The 18,804-nt window shown below is 38.2% G+C and overlaps 1 protein-coding gene and 1 non-coding gene across 4 annotated transcripts in view; both read left to right on the forward strand.

Moving 5' to 3' along the window:
- LOC145777450 (myc box-dependent-interacting protein 1-like) overlaps positions 1-8,040 on the forward strand; it is a 35,655-nt gene extending 27,615 nt beyond the window's left edge. For 2 of the 3 annotated variants that reach the window (XM_082588823.1, XM_082588824.1), the window contains 4 exons: positions 4,189-4,285; positions 4,678-4,757; positions 5,087-5,188; positions 5,670-8,040. In XM_082588823.1, the coding sequence (XP_082444949.1) occupies positions 4,189-4,285; positions 4,678-4,757; positions 5,087-5,188; positions 5,670-5,771 (381 nt within the window). In that variant the 3' untranslated portion in view covers positions 5,772-8,040. Of the gene's footprint in view, positions 1-41; positions 1,688-4,188; positions 4,286-4,677; positions 4,758-5,086; positions 5,189-5,669 lie in introns of those variants that run through there. The other variant, XM_082588822.1, reaches the window with a different exon arrangement.
- An 8,804-nt stretch (positions 8,041-16,844) lies between these two features.
- On the forward strand, positions 16,845-16,933 carry Trnai-uau (transfer RNA isoleucine (anticodon UAU)). The gene is given in 2 exon segments: positions 16,845-16,882; positions 16,898-16,933. It is a non-coding gene; the product is annotated as a tRNA-Ile (tRNA).
- Positions 16,934-18,804: the final 1,871 nt, after the last annotated feature.

Genomic DNA, 18,804 nt, shown 5'->3' on the forward strand with positions numbered 1-18,804 from the left:
TTAGTCTGAAAACAAAAGGATCTCGTGGGCTGGAACAGGAAGTATTGGGAAGTGGATGTCGACTCTGACCCGTTCCTCAAAGATGAAACCAGAAAAAGAGGAAGAGACTCCGAAGAAGCAAAAAGGAAGTTTATTCAAAATCACTAAGAAAAAGAAGAAGGCTAAAGCCGATAATCAAGAGAGCGATATTTCGACCATGTTTCTTCCAAACAGCCCAGTAGAGTTGCCCAATACCCATCCTTCAAGTGAAATTCACTTTGAAACGATGGATTCTGTTAAGCAACAGTACAATAAAGAGGAAATGCCTGTCGAGGAGGAGAACGACACAGAAAGTCCTGAACCGGGTGTTATTCCCCATGTATCTGCTGCGCAAGAAAGAATATTGGAAAGCGCTACACGACATCCTCGCTCTGCTCCCAACGATACATCGGTTGGTAGTCAAGTTTCAACAAATTTGAATAACAGTGACGAAGAAACTGGTGTTGAGGAGAAATTTAATCCATTCGAAAATGACCAGGAAAATTCTGTTGACAGTTCCAATGTTTCGTTTCAAGATCATGAAAAGAGTGACAGAGAAAACGCGGACAAATTTAATCCGTTCAGAAATGACCAAAACAATTCTGTCGACACTTCCAATGTTTCGTTTCAAGATCATGAAAAGAGTGATAGAGAAATTGCGGAGAAATTTAATCCATTTGAAAATGATCAAGAAGATTTTGTCGACACTTCCAATGTTTCGTTTCAAGATCATGAAAAGAGTGGTAGAGAAATTGCGGAGAAATTTAATCCATTTGAAAATGATCAAGAAGATTTTGTCGACACTTCCAATGTTTCGTTTCAAGATCATGAAAATCCTTACGATGATGTAGCCTATCAGCCTGAATCAAAAACCACCACTATATTTGAATCTCAGAACCAAGTGCCAAGCGCAGGTCTTGAATCTGTTGCTGAGGAACAAGCTCTTGCTTCTGAAAGCGAAAAAATATCCGTTTCTGAGACGGCATCACCTGTTGATAATGATGGTAATAAGTTTTCTGGCAGGGATGCCTGTGATGGTGACAGTGACGTAGTTCATAGTTCTTCGAGCGATGAGGATCATCAATCTCATGCTTCCCAAGGTCGTCCAGATGGTGAGGAGGACAACTCAGTGCAGGCTGAAGAAGGTCCTTCTAAGCATTCTGAAATTATTGTCAGTGAAAGACGCGTTTTGAATCCTGAAATTAACAATAAGGAAATTGAAAATGAAGAAGCGATTTACGACTTTGCTGAAGAGAACAAAAATTTTGCTAAATTGAACTCGACGACTGGAGATTTATCTCAGGAAGCTAATTTGTCGTCAGAAAGAGCAGAAAACGCATTGGGTCACGATTCAACTGAAAAAAGTTCTGGTAGCGATTCGGTAGTGGCGATGTATTCAGATGGAGTCTATGACGTCGAGCTGCACCTTGAAATCGCCGATGCGGCAAGCGACAGGAGCTCTGAAGACGAGTATGAAACTATGACGTTCAATGATACAGCAGCCAACTCCATGCCTGGCCATCTGCCAGCAGCACCTTTCCACCTTGGGAAAGACCCACGCGATTCCCAGCGTGTTGGTGAAGCTCATTCTTCGGTAGATGGAATTAGTCCAGCCCATAATATTGGTCTTGGTAGTGACAATGACGACGATGCCTTATATGATACCATTGTAAGTTTGTGTAGTTTCCTTCAATGCAGCCAATTAATTAGAAATTCCGTCTAATTTTGACGCGTTGTTTGTATGCCAAGATGATGATGTTTATGATCTCCAATGCTGTTTATCAATTAATGTTTTGATTGAAACATGACTCTGTTCAATTTCTGTATTGATCGGTTAATCATGCAATAAACACTAACCTCTTGTAAACTTGTTCCTGTTGCAAAGTGAAAGCAATTTTTCGTGTAATTTAGTTAAAAGAAATTCTCACAATCGATTGAATTCGGCCAGCTGGTCTTCTCACTCGTTCAGAGAACTCCATTCAATTCGCTGTGGAAATAAGTTGATCAACTGGTATAATGAACGTGTTAAAAGTTTCTGTTATGGTGAACACTTCTAAATTATTTACAATTCATAATCAACCTTGTATTATTTTTTGCTACTGATAAACAAACCTGATTTTTTCGTTTTCCAGTGCTTGTTATTTCTTTTGCATAATTTTGCTGATTTGTCCGAAAGAAATAGGTGATTTAAATTTCAGTTTTTGCTTGCATAAAGTAATTCACGTAAAAGTAATACATACCTAAAAGATTGTTGTTGCTACATTATTGACACCAAGAAGGTTTATTCTTGGAATCAGGAAAATTGAAAGACAGCGTAATTTGTAGAAACACGACACAAAGCATGGACTCGGCTGAATAGAAACTGGATCTTGCTGCAATCTTTCAGCGCCGACATAGCTCTGTTTGCTTACGACTTGTTGCAATCAGTTACAAATGTCGTCATTTGAATAGTTTCGCCTAATATGTCGATTTAAGCTTGCTCACATGTTTACTCAGTGTACACAAACTCTGCCTACCAAATTAACCCACCAGCATAATTGTAACAATCTAACGTGCACACAAGATATTTTTTAGTACCGTTATTTCACTATTTTGTTGTCCGAGTTGCTCATGAGGTTTTTTTATGATTGCGCATTAACAATTTAAAATCCACTACTTCTTCCGCCTGTATTGCATAGCCATATTGTTTAGGATGCAGCATGAAAGCTTCTATCTAATGTCTATCATCAATACATACCAGCAGTTGATTGCAGCGCCTATTTTTGTCACATTTTTTTCGGTGATTATATTATTTGATTTTTCAGGGAGGTTGCCTAGTTTAGAATCGTTCTTACACTCTCCCCGTATGTACTCACTAACACTCTTCTTACCCACGAATTAAAAAACACACAAGGGTGTGTTTTAAACCTTATACTGGTAAAAATGTTAAGCAATTCAGTTGGAAAGTGCCGCATTTGGCGCAATGTTTTTTTATTTGATTGTTTTTGAATGAAGTCTTGCCTAATGATCTTCATACTTTCTTCAACAATCACTTGCATGATGTGACGGACTGCATGTAGTATGCCAGTGCTTCGCAACACTTAGACCGTAGCCAAACTTTTTTATTTTACGTTGATTCAACATCTGTATTTGTTGTATCAATGTAGAAAGGACTAATTCTGTCAGCTAGAAAATGTAGGCCTATCTAAATCCAAAAATGTGAAAGATATAAAATAGCAATCATACACAGTAATTGTGTTTTAATGAGCACAATTACAAATCTACACGACATCCAATAGTGTAAGATTTATAGGCTACTGAGAAAAAATGCAAGTACCGGTACCCGAAAAGTGAAATGGAGGGTTGTGTAAACTACAGTTTCCCCACTGTTCTCCGATTGCTGAGCATTGTGATAGAATGACCTTAGACGGCTGATGGAGCTGTTCTGCAATGAATAATTTGTGGCATCACTGCATTATTAAATCAATACTTAAAAGATACTAAAAAGCATTTTGATTTTCTGATTTTTTTTGATTTTTTTTTGCAACTACAATGCTTCCGAATGCCTTTTGTTTTTTGTTTTTCATTAAACGTTGCATGGTTGTTTTGATTTCAAAAATGACTCAAAGAAGGATAATGTAAAACAATTAAATGAATAGATTGAGTTTTTGTTTTAACAGCATGATTGTTATTTGTTCTGATAGATGGAATATTGCTGTTTCAGCCCAATGCTGCCGATTTGCTGTGATAATAGCGGCACACAGTAGACGGCAGCCTCAAACCGAAGAAAAGAGCCCTTATGAAACAACGACATTGTGATTCCAACACCACTTGTTATTTCATATGATTAGGGAGCTATTTTTCGAAAGCTTGTGACTATTATCACTGCGAACCCGCAGCATCAGGCTGAAACAGATCGTTCCATCTACACTTTGTGAAATGAGTTTAAATCAAGTTTGACGGTTAAAATCCTAAGAGTGAAGCAATCTTAGAAACTTAGCAGGAGATAAGTAAATATGTACTGCTTGTAAGCGTATATCACGTAACTCTTGATTGAAAACAAAAAGTCAATCGCTAACCTGCTCCAGTTTCCAAAAAGCACATCAGGCGTTGAATCAATGTAAAAAACGGCTGGTTTGACGTCTGGGTTATTAATATCTACCCGGAGCTAATGCTGCTATGTTCTGGTAGGACACTGAAGGCCCAGGCTACGACGATCAGCCAGTTTATGAAGAGCCCCCGTTCAGCGACGCCCCTTTATCTGGAGGGCATAAACCTAACGTAGAAGGTGATTACTTACCTTGTGTTAACAGCAAGCAAAACAAGATTGAATGTGTAATTTTTTATTTGTTTTGTGTAATAGTTTTGTTATCTTTTCTAACAGTAAAAGGACTTAAGCTTTCAACGTGCAACATTCACTTTATTTGCCGGCAAGGCTCTGAACATCAACCTGAACCATTGAGGTGGTCTGATTAATGTGTTCTCAATAATCTCGTTGTTGAGTTGTGTTTAGCGCTCAGCCGGTGTCGGTTAATGAATGGAAGCGCGTTACCTGTGCATCAGCTATGTCTGTTGTCCCGAGCGTTTGTTCGCAATACAATCTTGAATTTGCTAACGCATTGGATTTGTCTGATAATTCTCTCATCCGTAAACTAATCTCAGGCATCTATTTTGTTGCAGAAAAACCAGTCAATGACATTAATAAATCTTCACCGGAGAGTCCACCTAAAGAAATTCTTCCTCCTCACTTTCTATACAAAGTAAATAATACTTCTGACCACAAAAATATAGAGCCATTTTCAAATGTAAATAAACGTATAGTAAAGCGTCTTGTGAAAGAGACATTGAAAATCATTACGTTTGTGGGATATCCAACAGTTAAAATCTTTGAAAAAAGTACCCTTTTTTTAAAAAAAGACACACGTGGTTCTTTGTACTATGTGTTTCTGAAAGACCTGACGCCCGGAGTGCACTAATTTAACCACGTAGCTTATTTTATTGTACCGTAGTAAAGAAACAACTTTCACTCCAAAAATCAAACTAATGGCTTGTCTATTGCTTTTGCCAATCGCTCTCTTCGACTCTTCAGGCCGTTGCGTTGTTCCCGTACAAAGGTTCTGATGAGGATGAATTATCTTTTGTGAAGGACGACATCATTTATGTGGTGGAATTTCCTGACCCTGAAGAACAAGTAAGTAAAGATTTTCAACGATAAACAATTAAACATGTTCACTATCTTGCTTTACATGACTACTTTTATCCAAAGTTTGTCTTCCGAAGGTCGTGCAATCGTGCATGACATTTCAGAACTCCACCTGTGTTAATTATAAATGGATGTGAAAAATATTTGAAGTTGGACATCAAACGTGTTCTACCGGCAAAGCGACTATGCAATTTTGAACTTGAAAAGCAGGCTGCTACATATTATGTTGTTATAAACCTGATTCATCAGTGCGATTGTGGGTGACGGACCCTCAAAAGGGTCTCGCTTCGGCATCCATCTAAAGCACGTAGCTGCTTTCTTAGCAACATACTTTAATATTAGCTTGAAGGTGAACACGAAGACTGGTTTCTTTCCGTTTTGTCTAGCTATTTTAACTAAGGCATTATTAGACTTAAGTGGATACCAGGAACAAAAAAATAATTGTGTGCGATTGGGTTTATGTTTATAGGATGATGGATGGCAGATGGGAATCTTACGATCATCTTGGGAAGACACTGGATCTACGTCTGGAATGGCGGTTTTTCCGGAAAATTTTACAAAACGAATGTGAACATGGTTTTAGCCTGAATAGAAAAGTGGCTATAGAGAAGAGAAAGAAAATGTTTTCCCAAATTTTATGCGAAAATTATGCAGCTTTGTTAACGGATTGGCTTTTGCTGTGTGTTTGCGCGATGTCAGCAGGCAACATAGAAACAGAACAAGTTTTTTATATTTGATTATTGATTAATTTTCATATTGCTCACATGTATTGGCGAATAGTTGTGATTGCTGACACTGAGACTTTCACACTTTGTCATTAGTTTTTTATGGTTGTTCTGATCTTGTTACGTGCGATCAAATTTTTTTAGGTTTATATATAATCGAAAATTTTACCCATTTATTTGCAAAAGATATTTGTCTTTTATTTGGTAATGTTGCAACCAAATGGGTGGTATATCTTCATATTTGGCACTAAATAACCATGTTCTATATGTACTATGTAGTATTATGCGCTATTTTTGCTTAACCAACGGTTTCACTAATCGAGTGCTGAAGAACAGTGCTTTAGGCTAGTAGCCTACTTCTATTTTCTTGTTATTTGATCTTTATTACACAGACTTCGTAATTCTCATGTGCATGCGATTAATAAAATATGTGACGCGCACTTTTACACGTCTATCTTCTGTATTTATAGAATCTCTGGTTAGTGGTATTTAAACACTGAATACTTGCTGGCTTGCTGCGAGTTTTGCCCTGAATTGAACGTTTGCCGAACGAGATCATGGTTGTTTTGACTTCAAAAACATTATCTATCTAGAAACCAGTAAAGAGATCAGCTAAATGTACATTAACAATAAAGGATAAGCCACTAAAAAGTACATCATTGTGCTGTAACGATTTATACTTTATTGACTTCCAGTGTGCTCAACTCATAAAAGAATCTCAACTGATTTTTGTACAGTGTGTTGTGTGTTCGACTGACGGCAGTCTGACTTTTTAATCGGCTTTGGTGTTACCGCGGCGTTATCTCGTATGAAGGGGATTGTGTCATGTAACCAACTGCAGTAAAGTTACTTTTTGGCAAGTAATCTTAATATTGTGGCGCTGTTATGGTGAAGAAGCAATTACATTCAAATCGCTTTTGCCATTATATACTGACATCAAACTAACGGAAAACAACGCAATTGTTCCATTGTCTTAAAACTCTCCGCCAGAAATTATTATGTAACAATCATATGCATCTCATGCCGGCCCAATAGCTTACGGCGGCAAGAAGTAGGTTATGGCAAATTTGTTTTTTTATTAAAATCATCGGTGCAGCAAATAATACATTTTACAATTTTTATTATAACTACGTATGTGTGTTGTTAATGTAACATGTTCCCTTGTTCAGACTTTAAAACAGTCAAAGGTGCTTTTTTTTTATCTGGCGGTTCTTGATTTGAGCTATCTTGCTTTCATTGATAGGTTACCTTTGTTGCAGTGTGGACTACGAGCATTCAGTTTATGATGCAATTTGTATGTTTTTTTGTCCTTGCGACAACCCACGTTTCAGCAGGCCACGTCAAGTTAAAGTTGTTCGACTTTGCTACGATGAAAGTGGATATGAAATCATACAGGGATTGCTTCGTCATGGAAAAAAAAGTTATTCAAATAAAGTAGCACTAACCAATTGCAATGCAGCTCAGCTGGCTGATGTTGTTCATGCATTGTCTTGCATCTTGCTAATTGCGTAAAAATCAGCATCAAATCAATGATTTTCAACTCCCAGCTTTTGTAAATATTGTTTTTAATACCGTACCTCACGGTTTGTCGTTTAATACAGTAAAGATTTTTTGCGATAAATGCCCAACTGATCTGTGATGGAAATTGCAAAGGATTTTAATTGGATCAAATATGTTTGCAATCTAACTTATATGCATCTCGTACAGTTCATCTTCCACTGGTGAAGCATCGACGGTTGTAATTATGTGTTTGCCTGAGAAACATTGCAATGCGTCATTTCCAGTTGAATTTTTATCTGTTTTCCGAGTTCTTTTACTGGCGAACGGCAGTGGTGAGCTTTATTAGGCTACCTGATTGACTAAGGTACAAGCCTATAATACAGTTTCTTTTTAAAATTAATTTTCTGAATGACTCCAGTCTACGACCATTCACAGTAAACTTTGTCATGTATGCCATGCTTTATGTAAATTTGATGAATTTTGTGTAACTATCGTAAGTCAGTCAACTATCGCTCAAAGCATTACGCTGAGTTTTGAAACCATGCATGCTCTCCGATGAATTCTCCATTTCCTGGTAAAAAATGTTTGAAGAAATAAATCAACCATTTTCCTATCGTTTTTTGTCTAAGCTATACCTTAACGCTACGTAAGTTATCTGCGCACAGTAGGCAAAAGCTCTCTCGGGAAAACATCTGCTTTGAATCAATCAACATATATCAGGCCTTCAGCAAAACCGATCTCTTTGTGAAGCTGAACTGTTTGCAGCAGCTACAATACCGTAGTGAAAGTTTAAGATGATGATAAAACATGATGGGAAAACTCCGAGTCGTAGCTTACAGAGTCAGGCTCAACAAGGTCTAGAAATACAAATTCTGTCTTGGTTTGGTCATGCAAAGTGTCGTTATTTCTATATTTAGAGAGGAATCTGTTTCTAAAGGCCCGTAGCCTATAGGCTATCCTCTACTACTGTATTGGAATTATAGGCTACAGTAGATTGCCTTTATCAGGTTTTTAGATAGGCCTAAAGGGTTAGGCTTTCGCAAAAAATACCATTTTCTAAACAGGTTTGACTTTTCTGATAATTCACATTCTAATTTGATAAAAACTTTCGCAACAGGTTTGACTTTTTTAGTAATTTACATTATTCCAATTTTATAAAAACTTGTGTGAAACATTTTTATTTACTTGAATTACTTAATTTGACGTGCCCAATTTTTTTTTTAATTGAGATAAAATTCCCATCTTTTTCAAATTTTTTTGTTTGGATGCCCGGATTTCTCCTTCCCACATCGTCCACCCCGGTAGCTTAGTTGGTTAGCGCTTGACTTCTGGAACAAAGATCAAACCGCACTGGTTCGACTCTCGGGATGTGCGCTTTAGCAACGCACGTTAAAGACTGCTCTCTATTCAGCGGCACCCAATGGATGGAATAATTTTCAGGCAACAATCGAAAACTCCACTCGGTGACCGGGCCTGCGTCAGTGATTCAAAGCCTAGTCTACAAGTATGCGAAATTAACTGCCAACGCTTTCCCAGTCCAAGGATAAATAAATTCAGTCAAGTAATCACAGGGCCAAAATTATTCTCTCGGCGACCCTGACTGCAGGTAGGGCAGGCTATGTTAGAGTAGACACATTTTAGTTTTACAATAGGAAAAGAAGCTGCACAATTTTTTGAGCGGTAGGCTAATGTCATTGCTAAGGTGTTGCGACCTTGCCATTTTTTAGACTGATTGTCATGCACGCTATAACGTTCGCGTTTTGTCGCTTCTACCTTTTTCTGGACCTTATCTGCTATGTTAATCATATACTGTTTTTTTTTCGTTGTGATGATCAGAAATGAAAACAAACTGAAGTAAGAACAAACAACAAAGGCTGTTCCAGGCGCGGATCTAGGAGTTTTTTTTGGGGGGGCCTAGAAAATTTAAAAATAAATTAAAACGTAGGCTACGTAAAAAAAAGATAAAACAGATATGAACAATCAGTGGCGTAGCCAGGCCGCGGGGGGTCTGGGGGACCTCCCCCAAAAAAATTTGAAAAATTACGTTCAATTTGGTGCATTCTGAGAGCATTTTCAACAAAAATATGGGTATAAATATTCCTTTAAAATGGTGCTGTCCGGTGGCATAGCAAAAGGATAAGATCATGTTTTCTTCGGCATTTTTTCGGTAATAAAGCTAAGTCTCTATGTTTTCTTGTTGCTAATTCCAGGATGAGATGTTTGAATGTTTGGTATTGGCAAAACTCGCTCTTTTAATGCAGTTTCGTTTAGATAATAATAATATTTATTTGCATCAGACAAAGCTGTCTATATCCAAAACAACGAATAATACACAAACTGCAAATGCACAAAATCTCACTAAATATGCTATCAACTGTTACAAGTTTACAGACAATGGTACGGTAGCAGTGCCGGTCTTTGGGATGTGCAAACCGTGCGATCGCACAGGGCCCGCAAATTAGGGGGCCCGCAATTTACTCAGAAAATGCAGTAATTTTGTCATTTTCAAAGGAAAAATTGAACAAGTGAATTCAGCAAAGGAATTCGCAACAAGAAAACATAGAGACTCAACGAATTCACCTATTTCGTCGCCTAAATATTTCGTGCCCTGAAAAGATCGAGAAAAAAAAAACGACATAGCCGAAATCGCTGATTGGAGTTGCCGCAAACATTTCAAAATTTCTCGATCTTTTCAGGGGACGAAATAAGTCGAAATTTAATTTTGTTACATGATTTCAGGGGACGAAATAGGTTGCATCCAGACTCAACATACTGTAGAGACATAGCTTTATTTCCGAAAAATGCCAAAGAAAGCATGATCTTATCCTTTTGCTATGCCACCGGACAGCACCATTTCACAGTAATATTCATACCTAAATTTTTGTTGAACATGCTCTCAGAATGTCCCAAATTCAAAGTAATTTTTCAAAATTTTCTGGGGGAGGCCCCCCAGACCCCCCGCCGCTGGTTGTCGTCTTTGCCGATCACGCCGCCACCGCCGCCCCTCCCCTTTCAAAGTACCTAGCTACGCCACTGAATTGGATTATTGTCATTGGGGCCCGCAAAAGCATATTCAGCACAGGGCCCGAAAAAACCTAAGACCGGCACTGACGGTAGTGTTACAAGTTAAAAGAACTGAAAGTATTCAGAACGATAAAAACAATCAGATGACATGGCAGCCATCAAAACTAAATAATAGCATACATAGAATTATTTTACTGAAGACGGTAATTGGACTTACGGTGGCAGTCGGACCTCATCAAGGAGGCAACAATAGAGTTAGACGAAACTTCACATCTTCCAACAAAAGAAAAAACATATTTCCGAAGTAATGCATCAAATGTTATAATGTTGCACAAGACTTGATGTTCACGTACGCTATAGTGTTTAGGCAAATTGTGTATAATTCTAAATGCATTATTGAAGGCAACACGCAGGCGATTAATGTCACGTTGATGATAATTTTCCCACAGATGACATGCATACATTGGAGTACAATATGAACGGAATAGAACATTTTTAATATCACTGGAGCACTTGTAAAATTTTGATTTTAATTTGTTGGCAGAACAGTAGATTGATCGCACTTGTCGATTTATATCTTTGTCGTCACATATTGCTGTGTCAAGAAAAACACCCAAATATTTGACACTGTCTACGAATTTGATCTCACTTCCATTGAGCCGTACAATTGGATTCAAATTTAACTTTAAGTGATTGGTTTGGAAGTACATATAGCAAATGACTTTTTGCAGTTAAAAAGCGCATAATCTTCACACACATTCAAGATACTCTGCAGACCATGTACACTTGGAGAAATACAACAAATAGCATCAGCAAACATGAGATGATTGACAAGTGTATTACCTATGTAACAGCCTGCCTTGGTTTTGCTTAACACAGTCGATAGACCATCCATATATCATCCATATCCATAGAATTACGCAAACTTTGTTTTAGAGACATAGAGACTGAAAGCATCATTCTCAATGTCATGACGTCACACGCGTGCCAAAGGGGGGTTGTAACCCCCCCCCCTCTTGGCTACGCCACTGTGAACAATGATACTACGACATATACGCAGGCCGTAACTAGGGGGGGCGCAGGGGGGCGAAGCCCCTCTACAAAAATGTTGGCCCCCCCTGGAAAGAAATGATGTTAATTAGCTTTGTTCGCTGACTTTTCAGTTTTATACCCGATGTTCTTGTGTTGTTTAATTGTAAACATTGTGTGTTTAATGGTGTGGTCGAATGTTGTGTTAGACAGACTCGAGATTTATTGTTGGTTAGATCCAGAGTACACCAGTTTCCAACTGAGCTAAGCAGTGTGATAGTCGATCAGTCTCCAGAATACAGTGCAGAAAGTTGACTGCCAAATACACGCCTTACTGATTTGTGATTTCCTGGTGATGGAAGAGTTAGCCTAGCCTACTAGTTGCTGTAGGAATGGAAGTAGAAACTCAAATTTACTGACAATTTATGGTTTTACTCATCTGTTCGTGCCTTTTCAAGAAAACATAAAAACTGCTTGGACCGTAAATCGCTCATTCCACTAGGCCCATATACGCAACTGAAGATAGATATTCCAGCAGAGGTAGAATTGCAAGTCGCAAAACAGTTCCTACATGACCGTGTGGAAGTTGCAAAATTCCAATATATTAGCCTACTGAAAGAACTGTACAATCAACGACTGGCATTCCCGAATGTATATAAACTTGCTGCTACTATGGCATCATTTGGGTCCAGTAGTGCGGTTTGTGAGAGTGGCTTCTCGGTCTTATCTCAGATAGACAACCCTACACGCAGGTCTATGTTCCAGACGAGACAGGCAAACTTGGTTCTGTTGGGGTTTCAAAAGAAAATGACCGAGAAAATAGACCTGGACGTTTTTGTTATAGACCCAGTGAAATCTACCAACGCCTTCTGTTAAGGTAGGACCTAACCTATCTATGGCAAGGATATATTTCACTGATGGTGCGAAATACATTCTCAATATTATCCTTAAAAGATTGATCTTGAAGAGATGATTGTTGATTCTGCACTAGAGAAAAAGAGGTGCAATGTACGGTAGGTTACACATTGTACAATTATTTACAAAACGATGAGTGACAGGTGCAGCGGCTGCAGCCCTATTTGATCATAGTTGAACGCCTATTTTCTATGTATATTTTGTGTGATTTATACAGCGCATTAGAGGAAAATGCAAATAAACTAAAACAAACTCAAAGTTCATGAAAGGATTAACTAACAAAAGAGTCAACTACAAAATCATAAATTTTTATTTCACTGCGGTTTCTATGCCAATTTTTAACCATTTTATTGCTAGTTGATGGTCGGATCCTGACCGGATGTTTTAAAAATGATTTTGTTTCTCAATTTCTATGCTGTCGTCATTATAACTGCGCTACAGTATGTAAATGCCAGTTTACGCTGCTGTTTCTATGATAATAATCTATGCTAATGTAAACGCTGTATTACGATTAATGTTTTTGCGTAGATACACCACATTGTGTACAAACGTCGTTTTCGTACATGATACGGAAGGTAAAAGTTGGGCCCCCTCTGGAATACTTTTTGCCCCCCCTGGTGCTCCAAGCTAGTTACGGGCCTGCATATACGATATGCTATAAAATAGACATCAAAACAGCCATGTTCATCAATAAATTTTGCTGGAATAAAAATTGGTAAGCATGCAAAGTAAACTTGGAAATCTGGTTTAAAACCCTGTACCGGTATGCAATGTCCATGACCAATTGGATATTTGTATGTTTGCAGACATATAGCCTACGGCAGGGGTTCTTAACCTTTTTTGTCTCGTTTACCCCTTGCCGAATGAAAAAAGTAAAATTTACCCCCACCGTTTTGGTGGCATCTTGTGATGTCATCATGTCCAGTCAACCATGCGAAGAAATGCAAAACATCCTTTTTTGTATGGATTTACCTTGGCAATAGTTAGGTTGTGTACAGTAAAAATGTGGCATAGCCTACATACGCTGCTGAAATGAAACTGGTCATCTACTTGCGTGGAGATAAAAGAAAAAGACGAAAACTTACATTAAGCATAAATTTTGAATCAAAATCGAGTGCAACACTACCAGTTTTTTAATAACTAAAAAAATGAAGTTTGCTTTAATTTATGATTCAGTAAATTTACCCCCTTGGTAGGTGAAATTTACCCCCAAGGGGTAAATTTACCCCTGGTTAAGAACCCCTGGCCTACGGTATTGATTGAAATTATGATGAAGACTAAAAACTATAAAACAATACCTCCCGACTCCGTGATTTCCTACCCGACGTCGATCCCCACCCTCCGGGAATGTCCCTCGCAAGACTTGCGTGGGTCCGGCTTAACCGCCTACGAACCGGCGTCGGTCGCTTTCGTTCAGACATGTGCAGATGGGGCCTGGCTCCCTCACCGGGATGCGAGTGTGGCGCCACAGACCAGACAGTAGGTCATGTCGTCCATGACTGCCCAATCCACCAATCACCACACGGAACGCTTGGACTGAAGGCCTTGGATGACGAGACTGTCGAGTGGCTGATGACATCATGCCCAAACATATAGTCCGGAAGAACAGCTCATACGACGAAGAAGAACCTTAACACTTTGACTGCCGGCGTTTTGAGCTTTTTTTTGGAAATCCCCTTTTGCATTTGTTCCCATGGTAACGAAAAAATGTGTTGCCAAAACACAGAAATACACTTTGGAGTTTCGGTGCAAATCAATGTTGCGGACAATCAGCAAAAATATTATTGCAGTTTCAATCGCGCCGCGCCAGTCAGCAAATCACTTTATTTTTCATTGAATCAATGTATTCAGACGTGAAATCAATGTAAAGAACCGATAGGCTAATTCAACGTATTCATAATGTTGAATCAATGTAAAAATGAACTGTTAGGCTAACTGGGTGCTTGAAATATATCAAAGCGCTCATCTCAAAGTTTCTTAGTTTCAACTTCCCAGTCAGCAAAAGTTTCTTTTTCTACATGGTTCCGACGTTGAAGCAATGTAGAACCGACAATTTATGCTGGCTGATTAGGCCTACTAGGGTAGGGTACTGAAATTGAACTCGGTCTGTTAGGCTGTGCAAAACAATACATACTTATTTTCAAACAAACTTCTAACCAGAACTTTGGAAAATAGTTTGTTGATCTGAAACATCCTTGAAATGTTTTGTGTTACAGCATCTGAATGTGAAGAATTTTGTTTTGATGTAACAACTTTTATATTGAATAGCCTAGGCTAACTATTCAAAACTAAAAAGCACCCAAAGTTAAACATTGGATAAAATTTATTTGACACATCAAATAAAATCAACTAGTAGTTGACAAACGTCCACATTAGTAAAATAAGACATAAATTTTTAGCCTAAGCTAAAATACTTTGGTTTTTAGCCTAAGCTAAAATGCTTTGGTTTTTAGCTTAGGCTAAAAATAAACCCTAACCAAACTGAAATTAAGTAAGTATCAAGTGAAACAAGAGATTTTCTTCTGGTTGCAGTAAGCAACTGGTAACTGCACATGAATCATTGGACATGTTTCAATTGACAAATTGAAATGAGATCCTATGCAAACTGACTTCATAGATACTGCATAAAAAAGTAAAGTTTAGGAGCAAAATGGTTGGAACGCCTGGTGAATGTAATAAAAAAATAAAGAGACCAAAATGAAGGTACTAAACTCATGTCAAGCAAATGTCTTGAAAACTATACTGTTTTCACCTTCACAGATAATGAATGAAAGCATTCCCTGTTGTCCTCAGTTTTAAATTAAATTGCAACTGACAAAACAAGAGGTAATCAGCAAGCTTACTATGAACATAAATTACCTAATACAGTACAATAACAAATTACGTAATGTATAGTTTATTTTGAAACAATGCTTTTTATCCTAAATAGACAAGACTGAAAAGCAATGTCATTCTTTACAAAATGCAATAGGACATGAAACATAAAATATGAATCAAGTCATAGCCTACAAGCAAGTTGATTCACTGCCTACAAAAAATGCAATTGAATACAGTGGCGAAAAATAACCAAGCTGGTGATTGGGGTTGATGCATTGAAGGTCGAGTTTGGTATGCTGGTTGTTAAATTTGTTGGTGTGTCTTCCTCATCATCAATCTCCATTGCATGCAATACCTCGATTTCCTGCTCCGCTCTTTCTTCTCTTATGACCCCATCTATTGATGTTAAAAATTTGTGTTAATCATGGAGTTTCAAATAATTTTGGCATTTTATTTGTTGTTTGCATTGATTTCGGACTATTTTTATACATTTTTCAACCAACAACAGCAGAATCAGAACTTAGACTAAAAACCTAACTTTAAAAAAAAATAAGTGCTTCAGTTTTTTTTAACTTACCTGGTATATAGGATGATTTGTCCCCACTTTCATACTCCATGTCACTTTCTTCATTCAGTAGCAACTCCAAGGCATTTGATATACCCATATTGTCAGTTTGTTCAATCAACCAATGGTGTATTTTATTGAAATATTATTTAAAAATTTGATTGAAAAATGGTTTAATTGAAAGTTTCAAAGTGACTTAGTAAAACCTGTTTCAATAGAAAACAAACAATGTCATCATACCTATAAAAAAAATCTTACCTATAAAAAAAATCATACCTATCTTCATAAAAAAAAAATACTTTCTTGCTGGCAGCTAGATAGGGTACAGGTAGATTGTACAGTACAGTAGTAGTCTACTGACCCTAAATAATTAAATTAGCCTGAACCTTAGCAAAATAATATAATTATTCAATAACCTTGCTACATCATAACCTACCTGCATTGATCTATGCACTTCATTTGACTAAACATACTGGGTAGCTTATAGTCCAGGAATGTCTCAGTCTAACATACAGATTACTGACTTACTGAGTTGGACTTGGACCTCGAAATCGAAAATCGACTGCTGGATTTGATGTATTTCACACTTGATTGGCTTTTTTATTTATATTTGATTTCAAGAATTTGAAGGGGATCAAATCGAGATCTGGGGTAAAAATATTTTTTTTGGGGTTTAAAATTAAAGCAACCCACCAGGGACCTAGATTGGCAACACATCAAGCCCTTTTGGGGCATTATGACGTCATGTGCCGTCAAATTGCCTCATAATGTCACTAGATATCTAGTTGTCGGCAGTGAACGTGTTAATAATAACAAAAAATAATTCCCCCCCCCCTCCCGGGATAAGTTGTTGTGGGACGTCCGCTGTGGGACTAATATCAGCTGTTTAGAAGCATATCAAACCATTCAACAATTTTTCACAAAACTTCGTGGAGGCCTGGGCCCCTTGGGTCCCCTCATAGATCCGCGCCTGGGGTGTTCGTCATAGCCATAGCCTATGAATGAAACGAAATAGCGACAAACAAGTTGTGCATTTCAAATATTCTTTTTTATGAAGTTTGGCGCGCCAGCTCCAGTGGCGCAATCGGTTAGCGCGCCGTACTTATAAACAGTTACGGAGTAATGCGGAGGTTGTGAGTTCGAGCCTCACCTGGAGCACTTTTTGGCAAACTTGATTAGGCTAGTTTATTTTTACGCAATTCTGCATAGAATCCCAGCATTTTAAAGGATTAATGTTATGAACAATATTAAGACGTTGTAATAGCATTAAAGCATATTTCTTTGGGGGTTAGATAAAATTTTTGGGATGCGATTGCCCTTCCAGGCCTCCTCCTGGCCAGGCCGTACTTGACCATATTTTACAATAGGCTAGGGCTAGATACTTGCCAAATGTTAAGAGAAAATCTAAGATATTAGGAAATTTAGGCTAAGTCTGATTTACGCACGGTACGTCCGTATTTCCAACTTCCAGTTCCTTATAGAGAAAATATCAGTAGGCCTAGGCTATATCACCACTCTTGGGTCAACGTTTTGTCGAAACAACAAAAAACATTTAACGGTTTGTTATTTCGTATGTAGACCCGCAGTGTAAAGATTGTTTATAAACTTTAATCGGAACGATTTTGACGCGTTTGTGACAAACGTCGATCTTTTAGGCTTTTTTTAAGTTAAACTCCATAGCTTTTTGTATTGCTGTAGTAGGCAAATCAGTGGCGTAGCCAAGAGGGGGGGGGGTTGGAGGTTACAACCCCCCCTTTGGCACGCGTGTGACGTCACGATATTGAGAATGATGTTTTCAGTCTTTATGTCTCTAAAAAAAAGTTTGCCTAATTTTAAACGAAACTGCATTAAAAGAGCGAGTTTTGCCAATACCAAACATTCAAATATCTCAGCCAGGAATTAGCAACAAGAAAGCATAGAGACTTATTACCAAAAAATGCCCAAGAAAACACGATCTTATCCTTTTGCTATGCCACCGGACAGCACCATTTTACAGGAATATTTATACCCACATTTTTGTTGATAATGCTCTCAGAATGCACCAAATTCAAAGTAATTTTTCAAAATTTTCTGGGGGAGGTCCCCCAGACCCCCGCCGCTGGATGTCGTCTTTGTCAAACACACCGGCGGGCTTTGCCCGCCGGTCATCAACCCCCCACCCCTTTTAAAATTCCTGGCTACGCTACTGCAGGCAAAGGTCTTAAAAACTTTTAGCCAAAGTCTGATGTTTTTGATCCAAATTCACAAACCCATGATTTGAGAAACATTTAAGGCAACATCATTAAAAATAAGAGCCCACTTGGTTGGCTCTTGATAAATTTTATCCCAAAATGTAGCCTATCAATCAATCTGATTTAAACTTATCTAAAATGGAATCAAAACACGTTCTCCTATTTGAAGACAAAAACATGGTGACTCTACAAATCGGCCAATATAGCCTACATACCATTAGATTCCCAAACGATATAGAATTCCCTATTTTACTTCAGGTTGCCCAGTTAACTATAACTTATGCGGGTCTGCTACTATTCGGTGAGTCCGATTCGGTGAGTCCGATTTGGTGAGTCTGATTGGTGAGTTCCTAACCTCTAACCCCTATCCCTAACCCCTAACTGTTAACCCTAAAATGGTAATGATAATTAGACTACGGTACCAAATAATTAAAAAAAAAATTAAAAAATCACTAAATAGGGATCGGACTCACCGAATCGGACTCACCGAAACGGGCCATTCCGAACCTATGCAGTAGCGTTGACAGGGGCTGCTTTTGCACTCGAACCCGGGATGATTTTAGGGCCTGTAACTTTTCCAGGGGGCCAGAAAAATTGAAGAAACCACCGAGTATTCTTTAGATAGTGTGCTTTTGTTGTACGAAGTCTTGATGTGGGGTACGAGGATCTCATTGATACCGGCTCCAATTTATTCTCTCGACGGCCCTTAGCCTATGTACTAACAATTCGTTCTATCCCATTTTGACAGGCCAGTTGCCGTAACATCCATGTAAATGCAAAGATGGTTGCGACTCTTAA

This window comes from Aplidium turbinatum, chromosome 9 (genome assembly GCF_918807975.1).
Source record: "Aplidium turbinatum chromosome 9, kaAplTurb1.1, whole genome shotgun sequence".
Lineage (NCBI taxonomy): Eukaryota > Metazoa > Chordata > Ascidiacea > Aplousobranchia > Polyclinidae > Aplidium > Aplidium turbinatum.